General features: G+C 45.2%; 1 protein-coding gene across 2 annotated transcripts in view; it reads left to right on the top strand.

The window, feature by feature from the left end:
* The window catches only part of dipk2aa (divergent protein kinase domain 2Aa), a 15,348-nt gene extending 1,681 nt beyond the window's left edge, over positions 1–13,667 (top strand). For both annotated transcript variants that reach the window (XM_062530467.1, XM_062530473.1), the window contains exons 2-5: positions 3,966–4,094; positions 4,302–4,970; positions 10,374–10,677; positions 13,076–13,667. In XM_062530467.1, the coding sequence (XP_062386451.1) occupies positions 4,071–4,094; positions 4,302–4,970; positions 10,374–10,677; positions 13,076–13,419 (1,341 nt within the window). In that variant the 5' untranslated portion in view covers positions 3,966–4,070 and the 3' untranslated portion in view covers positions 13,420–13,667. The remainder of the gene's footprint in view (positions 1–3,965; positions 4,095–4,301; positions 4,971–10,373; positions 10,678–13,075) is intronic.
* Positions 13,668–15,146: the final 1,479 nt, after the last annotated feature.

The raw sequence follows: 15,146 nt of genomic DNA, 5'->3' as shown, positions 1-15,146 counted from the left end.
ATTTCTACAGCTACCCTCCTGCATATGAACGGCAAGGAAATCCAAATAGCCTATTTGTTTTGTAAGGGTATGAATCAATACATCCAAGTAAACAATTGACTTACTAAATGTGTTGGTCTGCATGTGTGCTGTACATGTTGCATGCTGTAGAATGTTTGGCCTCTGCCATGGAGATAAATCATCTGTCAGCTCAGCTCCTCTTGCCTGAAGTGGACTGCATACACTGCATAACTAATATAATGTTACTTTTCCTCCATTGAGAAGCTGAAAGCTGTCTGGGGGATCATAATAATGCCCATGTTGAATGCATATGCGATCAAACATTATTGACTACTACAGTCAATAAACAAATAAGGCAAGTTTTTTATTATTATTATTATTGCTGTCTCTGAGAGCACAGTGGTGTAGCCTACCAGTCACTGGGAAATAAACATGCAAGCTGCATAGAAAGGAATTTTAATTGAGCTCAGTGCTTTTTTGTATTTATGAGCGGTAGCCTTTATTGATCTGAATGTGAACTGTAAAAAAGTCTCAGCAAAAAAGCCCTTTCTCCAGTTAAAAAAAAAAAAAAAAAAAGACTAATGAGATGAAATGGGAGTCTTTTTGTTTTCGTTTCCATGCAAGTGTTTTCTGCCTAAACTGAGTGGAGGGTAAAACCATAAAGCTTTTGTTGCCTCTTTCTGAGCAGCCTTCAGTTGCAGGAGTTTGTAAAGGAAGCTTAGGACAAGCAGCGCTGACAGGGATGCAGAGAAGAGCTGAGGGAGCTAAAAAAAAAAGAGAGAAAAAAAACCCTGTCCTTGCAGTTACTATTGTTTGATTTCTCAAGTTGAAGGGCTATACCTAAATCTGTTTTTAAGTGGGACAGTTTGGAAGTTGGACAAAATTGTCATGGATGAGTCATGTGCTTTTTTTTATGCTCAGCTTTTTTTTTTTTTTTTACACTGTCTTCATTTGCTGAAGGCTGTACCTCCCACCCTCCTGCTCAGCAATTGCTCAAGCATCTGAATGAAACTCCCTCTGCTGTCTTGTGTCTAATGATGAGCTTGGATGCATCTGAGGGACTCAGTCTTTTATCGACTTGTCCCCCCCCCCCCCCTCTCTCTCTCTCTCCTCCTGGTGTAACTACTGGTTTGTCATCAAGGAGAGCAGGAATGTCTCATTGCAATTGCACCGTGGCGGACTGTAGAACACAACCGAATGGCTGTGCTACATCTGTGTCTGTGACATAGGCACGCATGCTGCTGTAAATGCAGATCAATAACCCAAACAAGATTAATGTTTAGTCTGGCCGAGCAACAGCCGATTTTTCATTTCAGCTCAAACACAAAAAAACGATGGTCCTGTTTGTGTGTTTTCTTTGTACTCCCTGAAAAAAAAAAAGACCATTTTGGCCTATGTTCACAGGGGGATTCACCACGGTCTGGTATGGTTATCAGGACCGACGCAAATACAATGGAGCGAGTGCATGCACTGATTTTTAAAGCTTGCCTCTGTGCTTAAGGACGTGCTGCATCTGATGATTACCTCGAGTTTTGATTGATTCCCCGATGATTCACACTGAAAAGTAATCCCAGCTCAAATAACCGACTGTGTGAATTCTTTGACCCAAAGATTCTTTTGGTGATTGAAAAAGAATGAAGAGGCACGAAAGAAACAACAAGTAGGGAAATTGCGCTCTGCTAGGTATGCTAATGTAAATGAATTTTTCCCCTGGACTGTTTCCGTGCCTGGTTCCTCAGACCAAAGGAACTTTGAAGAGCCTAGCCTATATCAAAGCTCTGCAGCCAGATATCTGTGGCTTTTATTTAGGGAAGAAGTTTTGCCTCAAGCGGCCTCGTCAGTGTCGTTATCTCTGCTTGGCTTACACCTAGATAATCTACAAGCCCACTGTCACTGTCATCCAACTGCATTGATGGCATCATTAAATCACAGTGCGGTAGGGAGCAACGTACTTGAAGCCTGCTGTGGCTTGTCTTGATCACCTGCCCTCGACTGCTGAGTGGGAGCATGTCTTTAACAGCAAGGTGCTAGGCCTTCACATTTTCTTTAACGCTGCTCTATTTTGTTCGAAGTGAAAATACAAGGTTAAAAAAAAGAGGAAAAACATCTGTTATGACCTCCTCAGTCACCTCTTTTTAATAGCGTGGACCACTTGTTGAGTCCGACATCCACTTCTAGGAATGTATTTGTGTTGCAGTCTCTCTAATTAAACCTGCTTTTTATGAGCTGGCCTCGGGGAAATAATTGTTTGTTGAGCGGTTTGAGATTCAGACCTCTAATTATTTTGAATTTCATGTGACCTAATTTGCAGATTTGTGATGAATGCCTCAGAGTGCCTAGCTCTGCATGTGATCAGAGAGTGCAGGCAGGATTCAGTGGAGACATTTGAGTGTAATTATAATTTCTTGTTCTTGAAGTCAGGGGACTAGGGCTAAATATGTAAACTGTTGTCCAACGTTATCTAGAAGCTTTTTGGAGATCCTAATTCCAAGCCTCTGTTATCACGGTTATCATTATCACTGGTTAATTATATTTCCTTGTTCTTGAAGTTGGGGCAAAGGCTAGACATAAACCATTGTCCAGTCTTACACAATACCCCCTAAGCAGACCCCAATATCCGCAGTTCTGTGTTATCTCACAAATTATTATGGCCAATTAAAATTAATTGTGAAGATCACATCGTCGAGATTGTAGCAGCCCTTTTATGTATTGAGTCAGCCGAATTCATTTAGGATTTATAATGAAGGGAAACGGTGAGATAAAGTGCCCTCGCTTGTAAGTAGCTGCCAGTGTTCTTGGCGCGAGTTGTGCTCTTTATGATTCAGGGACAAAAAACTTTGAGGAATTCATTCAAACTTTTAATTGCAAGGCAGTCGAACGAACATGCTCATATTTTCCTTCTGAACACCCGACACTTTCAGTATAAAACAAATCAAAAGCTTTCATGTATTTACATTGGGACAGGTCTTCGATTTCTCTCTGTCTCTCAGAGGTTGTCCACTTTCAAGATTTAGTTCACAGGAATCACAGGCTGCCTCCCCGGCATTGAAAAACATCCAACTTGACATTTGGTGTAATAGAAGAAAGCATGTGAGTGTCAACATGCAAACCAAGATGGCATGAAGGTTTGGTATGTAGCCTAATGAATTGCTGAATACTTCTCTACGAGAATTAGGAAAAGCATTATAGCAGTTGACTCTATTAATTCAAGTTTAACTGAATTAAACTTGTGGCACAGAAATGGGCTATTATCGTCATGTGTTGATGTGTAAACAGTAATGGTGAACCTACAGCTTGTTCCTAACGGTCCATTACACCAAGTCTAGTAATTTCTGTGGCTGAGCCGGAAGAGTTCTGGCAAGGAAGTCGGTAGTCACTGTTGAGTCACTGGGCTAAATGATTGCCTCTGGACTGTGGGTGAGCGATAGCAGCCTTTAAGGTTTCCAAGTCTGTTCAGCATCCAGTGAAGGATGTGGTCTTTAGTCTACCTTTACATATTCATTCCCTGCACTAATATGATTAAAGCAACATGAGCTGCCAATATTCCAACGTTCTCATACAATTTTGAAGTGTTTTGAGTCATGTGCATTTTTTTAAATTTTTTTTTTTAAGAAACTTGTCGGTGTGTTATGTTTTTCATACCATTTACATTGTGTAAATGGATTTTTCTCTGAAGCAAATCTGTGATAACCCTTTGCAATATTAAGACCATATTTAAAATATGGAAAGTAAGCTAAATGATTTGCTGATTTTCAGCCTCTTCAGAAAATGCTGTAAGTGTGGTCATTGTTCAGACACAATAGTTTGACAATATTCATTTGTTTTAATCTTGAATGATGAAGCCGTCACTGAGAGTCTTTATTTGTCTCCATCAGAAGATCATGCATTAACTTATGAAGTCTATTCAAGTCAAATATGTACACGATCACTGATGCATGTGCCTTTTTTTTTTCTTTCCTGAAAAGGTCACTGGCGGAGGTTCATCACTGCTTGGAAATGACATTGGGAAAACCGCCCCTGAAGCTGCTCACACGAATCCGCTACTTCGCTCTCAACACAGACATTTCTGGATGCCAACCGTGGTGAAGATGAAGGTGACTTCAATGACGACGATGGCTGTGACGTTGATAACGAGGATCGAGATCTAGCTACTGCAGCCACCGCCTCTCCCATTGATGATGATGATGGTGAACTTTATGATGATGAACCGTAGACGTTGACTCTTGTCTCAAATCTCCCCTCACCCCACACCTCTCCTCACCACCCTCCTCCCCATCCTTTTTCGTCCCCGTCCGTGACAGCTGTGTCTCGTCACCATGATGCGCTTCCTGTCTCTGAAGTTCGGTCGCCTGTACCGCTGTGGCAAGTTCCTGCTGGTGGCGGGCCTGTTCGTGATCGTGCTGATGAACACGCACAGCCTGCTGGCCTCGTTCCAGCGGAACGAGCTCACCGACCGGCGCTTCGTCGGCCTCAACAAGTGCCCGGCCTGCTTCGGCACCAGCTGGTGCCGCAAGTTCATGAACGGCCAGGTGTCCTTCGAGACGTGGGGCCGCCTCCGCTTCCTGGACTTCTTCAACGTCAAGAACGTCTACTTCGCCCAGTACGGCGAGCCCCGGGAGGGCACCCGCCGGGTGGTGCTCAAGCGCCTGGGCTCCAACCAGGAGCTGGCCGACATCGACGCGAAGATCTGCAAGCGGGCCACGGGCCGCCCGCGCTGCGACCTCGTCCAGTCCATGTACAAGACGGAGTTTGCGCGGCTCAACGGCGAGGTGCGGCTCCTCACGCCCGAGGTGGTGGAGGGCTGGTCCGACCTGGTGCACTGTCCGTCCCAGAGGCTGCTCGACCGGGTGGTGAGGCGCTACGCCGAGACCAAGGACTCCGGAAGCTTCCTTCTGAAGAACCTGAAGGACACGGAGCGCATGCAGCTGCTCATGACGTTAGCATTCAACCCAGAGCCTCTGGTGCTGCAGGTAAGAACTCTAGCCACCCTCTCTCTGTTTCTATAGTCTAGAGAAGTCCTATATGAATGTATGTATTTTGTCAGAACTATGTGGATTCACATTCACTGCCACATCTCAAACCCTGCATGCAGCCAACTGGCAGGCTTTATAATCACCGGAACCTCTACCTTGTCTTCGGAGCTGGTAGTACTGAAGCCAGGTTTCAAAATTAACTCAAGGGTGTAACATTTGAAAAATGAAACCATTGAATTATATTAATGAATATGCCCATCATAAAGACTCCGGATTGAAATCTGCTGTGCTTTTCTGTCCAGTTGGGAAGTTTGAATGGAGTTGAAGGACTCTTTTGTTGAAATGAAATGCTATGTGACCATTAGTGAAAGGTCTCCACATTTGCATAAATGTTCACAGGAGCTACGATGTACCTCTGCGAGTTGTGCGGTGTTGCAGAAACATTGGCTTCGGAACTTCATATCTCATTGGAAACAAATGATCTGCAAAATTGGAGTAGCCTACAATCTTGCACGCTGTGTTAACGGATAGACGCCAGAGTTCTCTGTATTCTCTCCTGTAATGGTGAACACGTAAAGCTGAAAGTTCTGCAAAGCTTTTTTTCTCCCCTGAGAAAGTCCTGCAAAGCCTTTTTTCCCCTCTCATCAATGCGTCTGGAACCCCTTTGCATTGCTGAAACTCATCGATTCCAGTCGACTTCTGCTTATGATCGACCCCCCGCTGTCTCAACAGCCAGTAAACAAAACAGGATGTTTGTTTAAGTGCTTGATGTACATATTGACCTCCTTAACTTTGTCCACTCACTCCGTCTGTGACACTTTGACCAATAGTTTTTTTCTTTGTGCGTAGAGTAAACGGCAAAATCAGCTCCCTCTCAAAGCGTGATCCATTGACTGTGATTAGCCCTGTTTGTGTCAGCCCACTCCCCCCCCCACACACACACACAACCCTGCAACCTGCACAGCGATTCCATCAGCGTAATGAAACAGCAGGGGCAGCTCAGCCACTCAGTGCAATCGCTGATTGATGGCGTCCTGAGCCATTGATATTTGTTTATGCGATGCTTAATGGTGATCTAAGGCCTTGCCCTCTGAGGCCTCGTGGTTTTCTTTTCGAGTTAGCCACGAGAAGAGCTAATAAAGGTGCTTGTCCAGGCCAGTCCTTTCACAAGAGTCATCAGTGAATTCAGTCTCGTTCGGGGGGGGAAACCAAACCTGACATTTCAGTTTGTGTTTGAGGCAGAAAACAAATCCAATTTCTCCAATTTCTTCTTTGAGTGATTAATCTATAGCCCTTCTCGCTTAGGTCTTTTGACACTTAAGCACAATGCCCCGGAGAAGCTTTTTACTTCTGACAATGACAGCATATCAACTTTTGTTTAGCGCAGAGGTCATTCCATTCTCCTCACAGCATGCTTCCTGAATTGCTAGCTTCCAGCTTTTGTGGCCATGTATTTTTAGTGTGTCGATGGAAAAACAATTTGTTGTCCCTTTTTGTTTGCGGAGTCGTGTAGAGGGCAGGGGCTGGCCACTTTGCTCCAGGCTGGAGGGGGACTATCTCATGAGAAGGGAAGGGCTGCTTAGACTGCTAGTGCAGCGAGTGACAAGAATCCTAATGCTGTCCGTTTTATCAGCATGTTTACTTCCCTGTTTTTTTCCCCCCATCCCATGCCATTTACTTTAACCCTCATACTCTCTACTCTCTACTCGCTACTCTCTGTGACGCAGGTTTTGTGTACAATCACTGTACGGTCTACTTCAGGAGTGGGTGCCCATTGACCATGTGCATGCATTACTCGTACTAACGCCGTCCCCTCCCCTCACACACACTCTTGAAAGCCTGGCCCATCTGCTCAGTCAGGCTGAGAATAGTACGGGCCAAGCCTGAGGGGGGTTGTTGTTGGTGGCGGTGGTGGTGGTGAGAGGGGGGTGACACGTCCATCAAGCCATTAATCTCTTTCAGGTCACAAAGCTGGCCAAGCTCCCTCCCTCACCTGACAGGGAATTCACTATGTTAAAATACCTCCGGCGCTTTCCTCTGGTCTTCCCTTCTGACTTGACGGGAGCCAAAATGCCATAGTAACAGAGATTGATTATTTATTTATTTATTTATTTTAAAGTGACCAGAAGGCTGTTTATAAGTTCACCTCCAAGGTTGTTTGCCTCAGCGGTATGGAATGTAAACAAGGCAAAATGGACATCAGGCGTCCTCGTTGACTTAAGCTCTGGCTGGCTTGTTTGCTCATTTTTGTCTGTTGACCTTCCAGTGGAGCTGCTGCTGTTGGATGAATTCGATCCCCCGTGCGTGTGGCTTGGATTGAGTTTCCTGTATTTCCGATTGGAACCAGTATGTGTTGCCAGCACACTGGTGCCACCAGTGTGTTCCTGCATTTAGAGGATGTTTGTATTATGCCAAGTTGAAGGTCACAGAGTATGGCACTCTTAAGTTGTGTTACTTAAAATGTAACAGAAGCTGATTTCCACTTTCCCCTGTTGGTCACTTGTCAGCATGATTTCTATAACTGGCCTCTCTGGCTTTTTCCCTCTGAAACCAAATGTTTTATTTTCCCTGTCGTTACACTTCACATACAAGTTGTTCTCTGCAGAAGTCTGAAAACCAGATGGAGAGATTCTTGTGCTTTGGAAAACAGAATGTAAGATGGGTATCACTGTGTGTCCCAACCACATAACGCAAGCGAGCGTCAGTGACGACATCAGTTCAGTTATTTGTTTTCAATTAGTATAACTGGTGTTGTGCAGCGCAATGCAGAACTTTTGTCAGACGCACTGTTTCGTCTCTGATTTTCTCTTGGTCGCTTGTGTTCTCTTATACTGGCTGAGAAACATGACGCAGTAGAGTGCCATATTTAACGGATTCAGTGTGAACGGAGAACATCCAATGCTGCTTGACAGTCAGACTTTTGCATTAGGTTAGGACAAATCGTCATCTGTACACATGCCACAGTCTCCGTGATGGTCCTCCTGCCCCGACCAAAGGCTGTAATGCTGAATAATAACCAAGTCTTGATGGATAGATGGGGGTCTCAAAGACTTTGTGCATTTGGTGTATGATCCATTCATATTCCTGTCTTCTCAATCAAAATTAATTAGCTGTGTTTGTTTCCCAACGTTGCTGTTTTGGTTTCGGCAGGGCAGGAATTCCTTTTTTTTGAGTGAGCAGTGACCACTGGTCACAGGATTTACCATAAGACACAAGCCCCATCTGTATGGCACAGAGTTGGTCGCATTGATTTGTTTGAGCAGGGTGTTTAATTTGTGTGGTAGAAAGGTTAGCGCTGAAAGTTAAATGCTTTACTGATTAAATGGCAACTGTTTTTCCTCATTAAGTGCAAGGAGTGCCAGAGGAGCTCATTAACATCGCGAAACTCTCCAAAGTTCCAGACTCCGCCGTCACACCTACACTTCGACTCCGAATACTTCAGCTTCCACAGTTCTGAAATGCCTCAGTAGATGGTAACAGAGTATGTTTTTCAGGAGACAAGCATGATGGCACAAACATTGCATGACATTACTCATTGTGGATATCATACATTGAAAGACCACCTCCAGTGAAGATCATGCTTTTGACCTTGTTAACAAGTCCGTATGACATGTTGACATGGTGAAAGCATAACTGTGTTAGTGTCATGGCCGAGGATTTAGGAACAGAGAAAAGAGATCGGGGTGAAATAAACAGCTTGAGTGCATCATAACAGTACTTTTAATTGCAAGGTAAAAATGTTTGAATGAAAGTTACGTTTCAAAATCAAGGCTGCAACACATCAAATAAGTGATGGTACACCCCTGCGTAATATGAAAATATTGAACAAAACAGTATGTTGTTAGGTAACATGGAAACTCAATGAGTAGAGAAGATATTCATTTACATTCTCTATATACATTGGTTTTTTCTTATGGGTTGATTCATTTTATTTATTTATTTTAAACTCAATTTAAAATCAAATTAAAATCATACAGTAGATGTTTTTTTTGCCTTGGTGATGTTTTTGAATGGCTTTGTTTGTCTGTTTGTTTACCCAAGGCTTGCGCTGTAGTGCTGAATCTACAATAATGCTGTGTGTGCCGTGGTGGTATGGACAAGATTTCAGGGTCTTGGTGGAAGGTTGACGCCGGTGCAGTTTGAACAAAGCTGAAAAGCGTGCTTATCAGTAGTTTGTCTGTCTGTGTACACTTGAAGTTTCAGCAGCACCGATGCAGTGTCCACAGCTCCGAGGTAGAAAGTGAGGAAATTGACGTTTGAATGTGTTGTTCTCCACGCTTCGTCACCTTGTTGCCATACTACAGTGTTATGCACAAACAGACATGCAATATAAGTAGACAAATGCCACGTCACAGGCCTTCACAGGTTCTACCATTTCCCTCAAAGTCCTATTGTGTGCATTAGCAGAGAGGGGAACATGACTTTGTTTTCTGCCCGAAGTATGGTTGCGAGCCTGCCTCACATCGCCACAGAGTGTCCTGGGTGATTTAGGAGCCTTTTGTCAGATGACCTTGTAATTCTGTAGCTTTTTGTAGAGCCATGTTGTAGGGCTGTCTGTGGGTTATCAAGCATAACGACATCGCAGCCCTACTTAACTTGCCGCTGTCGGAAGTGTGTGGGTAGCCGCGTCCGTTTCCTTAGCCATCTCATGCATAGTCTATGCCAGTGTGTGAGCGTGCATGAGTGCCTGTGCTTGTATGTGTTGTGTCCTGAATTATTGGAGTCATTTTATAAAATATTAAATAGCGATCCATTCATTTTTAATGACTCCACTTGAAATGGGGCTATCAGATATCCACTGTGCTTAAGAAACTTTGTCAAGGTTGATTTTTCTTATATTGGCCGAGTAGGCAAGAAAACACTGTAGTTATTCTTCAGGCCAGGCTCCACTCTCTCCTGCTCACAACAGTAATTTTCGATCTCGGCCTTGTTAGTCTGAGAAATCACCCGTTAATTTTTTTTTATGATTGTTTTATTAATTTCGCCTTTAATCTTTAATTTAATTGCCTTTGCCTGTGAGCGCCCGGGTATTAGTGAGAATACTACCATTCCAGTAAGCCAGATATCAAAACCCTGTGGAACGAGAAAGCATTAATATTTGAGTCGTCTACTGCAGGAATGTGGATATTACCTACACAGTGCCGGTTTTGTGTGTATCAATCTCTGTCATGTTTTTTTGTTTTCTTTTTTTATTTCCAATTTATGTTTTTCGCCTTTTTCCGCCAGATGTACTCGTATAAAAGGGGAGAATTCTTGGGTTCGACGAGCCCTTGGGATAATTGGAAGAAAGTGAAGGGCCATCCATCTCCTCTGATCATGTTACTCTTTCATCTCTTTTTCTCTGTCTCTCTCTCTCTCTTTCTCTCCCTCTCTCTGTCTCTCTCTCACACACACACACAGAGTTTCCCATCTGACGAGGGCTGGCCCTTCGCCAAGTACCTGGGCGCGTGCGGGCGCATGGTGGCGGAGAACTACGTGGGCGAGGAACTCTGGAGCTTCTACAACGCCCCGTGGGAGAAGCGCCTGGACCTGGCCAAGCAGCTCATGGACATCGCCGAGCAGCTCACCAACAACGACTTCGACTTCGCCCTCTACCTGCTGGACGTCAGCTTCGACAACTTCGCCGTGGGCCCGCGAGACGGAAAAGTCATAGTGGTGGACGCGGAGAATGTCATCGTGGCTGACAAGAGACTCATCAAGCAAAGTGAGTTGGAGGCTCAGGGTTGACTGCAGACATACAATATCATTGCTGTATACAGTATATATAGTATGCTGTATGCCTAATTCAATTTTAACAAGTGTCTATAACAAAGGTTCATAAAAGTTTTTATAAACATCTAAACGGCTTAGGTGAGACATGTACTTTATTTAGTTTCTGATGCCAGTTCACAATTACTGACGCTTGATGTTTGTAGTAGTTTATTTGTAGTTTATTTATTCATTCATACATAGTCAAAAGATACAATTTGGTTCGCTTTGTGTTCAGTAATGTTCATTTGCTATGTAGGAATGGGTCCCCCATTATAAGCTATTTAAAGCTTTTGAGCAGGGGCCCCATGTAGTTATGTGTTAGCCAAAATGCCGCTCTTTTAGTATTCTCAGTGAGCGCTCTGCTGTAGGTCCAATCTCTGTGGTAGTTCCTGCTAGACTTAGTACTGAAATTCATAGCTCCGTGCGCTCCACTTTAAGTGCTCCTCACTGGCTCCTTAGAAGCTCCATAAGAAAAGAAACCACAGGAGAGCTGCTAAAGGCATTTATGAAAGGGCCTTTCCGGCTCCCTTTGTGGCAAAATGGGGAAGAATAATACCCAACTCTTCAACTTAGAAGTAAGTTAGTGTGTAAGGTGATAGAATTGTGAGTCATTTTACCTCGCTTTCTTTTGATACAATAGATATGGTGTGGCCAAGGCCATAAGAAATGATATTACAATAAATATGCTAATCTGGAAAGGTTAATGTGACCAACGCTGTGGATACATTTCAAGTTTCATTGAAAAAGTGTTTGGGTAAGACCCTGACTGTGTGTGTGTGTGTGTGTGTGTGTGTGTGTGTGGCTGTGTGTGTGCGTGGTTGCTTGTGGATTTGGGGAAAATACTCCAAATCGTACAGTATATACTCTCAGTTTGAGGTTGGTGTCTTTATATCGGTTCAGAACGTCAGGTCACAGATACATGAGCCACATAACCACTCTCTCTCTCTCTCTCTCTCTCTCTCTCTCTCTCTCTCTCTCTCTCTCTCTCTCTCTCTCTTCCTGTACTGCAGAAATACACTCTCTCTGTTTTTCCCCCGCCATCCATTCAGCGCGACATCTGCAGTGTCAGCTCCTCTCTGTAAAGCACTTGGGTCTGTAACGCACCAGATGTACTCTCGTACGCCCGGCCACGCCGCTCGGTCCCCATGGGGCTTAAAGTGTGGCCTGTGCATGCGGAAGTGCAGCGTTATGGTGCTCTGTCTAGCCTCCTCATAATTGGCTGTGCAGGGATTGATTGGCAGAGTGGTGACTTCATTCTCTCTAATTAGTTATTGGCATGCCATTGACTTGTGTCAAATGACTGGGAAAGCGGATCTGTCACTATTTATGGCCCAGTGACCGAATATAGTTTGTGCTGATGAACGGGACTCTCTTCCTGCCTGTTTGTCATGACCCCAGTGCCGTTTCAAACCATCTACCTTTTTCACTCTCTTCTCATATTCTGAGGCTGAATCTCTCTTGTTCTTTTTCTTTCTTTCTTTCTTTCTTTCTTTTTTCTTGTTTCTTTTTTCTTTCTCTAGCTCTCCTTTTCTCTCTTTCTATTTCAGTCTAGCAAGCACTTGTGCTCTCTATTTTATCCCATTTCTTGCTATTTTCTAATACATTCCTCATTTTGTTCCTCTCTCTCTTATCCCATTTCTTGCTTTTTTCCTCATACATTCCTCTTTGCCTCCTCCTTTTATTTCTCTTTCTCTCTCTCTGTGGTATTGATTGAATGAGCGGGAACACTTGATTGGGTAGTGATGAATGGACTTGGCCTCACCTTAACTGCTTCTGAAGCTCAGTCTTGAGGCTTTGATTCCACTTGATCTCCCGAATGCAGTGAGCAGTCCGCTCCATTAGTACACCGGCTAGAGGAAGAAACTGGGGGTTATGTTCTTTGCCCTGCTGCTTTCGGCAGACGGCACACTTCAAAATAGGTCATTTCTCTGCACTGTGTGTGTGTGTGTGTGTGTGTGTGTGTGTGTGTGTATTGTAGAGATACTGTAGAGAGAAGGCCCAGAGGGGAAGTGGTTTTGTGGCTGATTTTTGGAAGGGGGTGGGGGCTGGGGGCTGGGGAGGGCAGTAGAGTATGACATGACCGACTTGACACCTCTACCCGTGTGTTTGTGTTTTCAATCGATGTAGATCTTGTGCACTGGTCTCTGCAGGGACACATTATTGTAGAGCAGAACAATCAATTGCTGAGGCAAATCTATATGAATGAGGCAGATTGAAATGTTACACAATAACACTGGATGTGGCCTGCGTCATTTGAAAAGACTGTGGATTTTATCAATACAATAACACACCAGGTGGTCTCTCCTTCTTTCTCCCCCTCTCCCCCTCTCTCCCTCTCCCTCTCTCTACAGATAAACCAGAGAACTACGACGTCTGGTATGAGAGTCGCGCGGAGGAATGCGACAAAGAGACCTGCCTCTCCTTCTCCAAGGACATCCTGTGCTCGCGGGTGACGGTGGACCACAACTACTACGCCGTGTGCCAGAACCTGCTCTCGCGCCACGCCACCTGGCGCGGCGCCACCGGCGGCCTCCTGCACGACCCGCCGGCCGACGTGGTCAGCAGCGGGCGCCTGGAGGCCCTGCTGGACGAGTGCGCCAAGCCCACCAGACAGTACGGCCGCTTCCAGGCCGCCAAGGACCTCCGCGAGTACCTGGCGCAGCGCACGCAGCCCAGCAGCAGCGGGCTGAGGTAGTACAGGGGGTGGGGCGAGGGGGAGGGGTTGGGGCGAGGAGGAGGGCGGGAGGTGGTGGACTTATCCTCCCTTTCCTGCTTTGGCTGAACTGTACCTCCCACCCCCACCGCCTCTCTCTCTCTCTCTCTCTCTCTCTCTCTCAGACTGAACATGTTAAAGTAAAAGGAGAGGGCACGGGGAAAGTTGTGGTAGCGGCTCCTTTGCTGTCCCAGCACACACACGCGCATACACACACACACACACACCGGGGGGGGGGGGGGGGGGGTGTGGGCGTGGGTGCTCTGTGCCTCTCATCAGAGATGATTATTAACAGGGTGACGCCCCCCGTGCCAGTGGGTGGGAAAGGAGACGTGCAGTGATAAAGGAGCGGTCAAAAGGACAACAGACCCGACAGCTCTGTGTGTGTGTGTGTGATGGATGCAGGGATCGATACGTGGGAGGGCGCCTGCTGGGGGCTCGTGGCGCTTATGGCACAGGTCTATAGGACAGACCAGCACGGGGCAGTTCTAGTACAACAGACAATCCCACACACACACACACACACACACACACACACACATGCATCCATCAGAGGCTGTTCATGAACACAATGCCCATTTGATATGAATATTTTAGATCTCTGGGCTTCGGGGTGTGTTGTGTGGTGGAAAGTTGGCGGCAGGGGTCTGGCTCGACCTCTGACCTCGCCAGCCTTTCCGGCTTTTTTCATTCTGCCTGTTTGCTGTATCATGCAGTGTATGTACTGTAACGGCGGTTTACACGCTCTGGCACTCCAAATGTCAAGGGCACCTAACGACATGTACAGAGCAGAAATGCACAGAGCCCTGAGAAGCGCCGCGTGCGCAAGAATGGACATCCACTGACTCTACCAAAGAATACGGCCACTCCATCCCATCCCATCCACATGTACTTCTTTTGTTTGTCTGTGTCAGTGAACGATGTTTAAAAGGGAATATTTCATAATTCTCTTGGTGAGGTAGACCATCTGTTGGTCTCCCCGTGCGTACTTGGAGACCGAGTCGTAAAACATGCAGGACCAGTAGTGATTTGAGTTATACCTCAGGCCGCCCTAATGTTCTCCAAGTTTAGAATGTGAAATTTGTACTGCTGTGTTTTTTTTTTGTTCTTGTACGGTTGCCCCATTGACGCTCATTCAGAAAACCCTCGTTGAAATGCGTGTTTTCCAGGATATGTTTCTGTTAGTTTAAGGAAAAGAAAAAAAAAACGTATTTCACTTATGTTCAGCTGAGATAAAGTCTTTGCATTTTGTTTTATTTCTCCATTGTTCGATGTGATGCTTACGTTCTTTGCATATTGAGTTTGGTTACCCCACCCCCATGCTGAGCTGATCTCTGCTGTTCTCCCGGGGCGAGTCTGAGGAGGTTTCATGTGAATTCTAATTTAAATGGCTTTTTGTACCATCGGTTTGTTTTGAGAGTACAGCTGAGTCTGGCTTTACTGTGCCTTTCCTTCGAAAGTGGTGTTTACAACTTGTTGAAATCCTGAAAAATATATGAAAGTATATCTCTCTATATATATATATCTATATATACAAGCCATTCTGTTGTATGAGATTCATTTTTTCTTGGAAGTGTGTGTGTGTGTGTGTGTGTGTGTGTGTGTGTGTGTGTGTGTGTGCGTGTGCCTGCATGTGTGTGTGCACAAACACGCACCTGCTTCTATTTGGAGCTTGACTTCTTCTGAATCACAGCCAAGACACACATCCT

The sequence above is a fragment of the Sardina pilchardus genome, chromosome 2 (genome assembly GCF_963854185.1).
Source record: "Sardina pilchardus chromosome 2, fSarPil1.1, whole genome shotgun sequence".
NCBI lineage: Eukaryota > Metazoa > Chordata > Actinopteri > Clupeiformes > Clupeidae > Sardina > Sardina pilchardus.
This window is presented reverse-complemented; position numbering and strand designations above follow the sequence as displayed.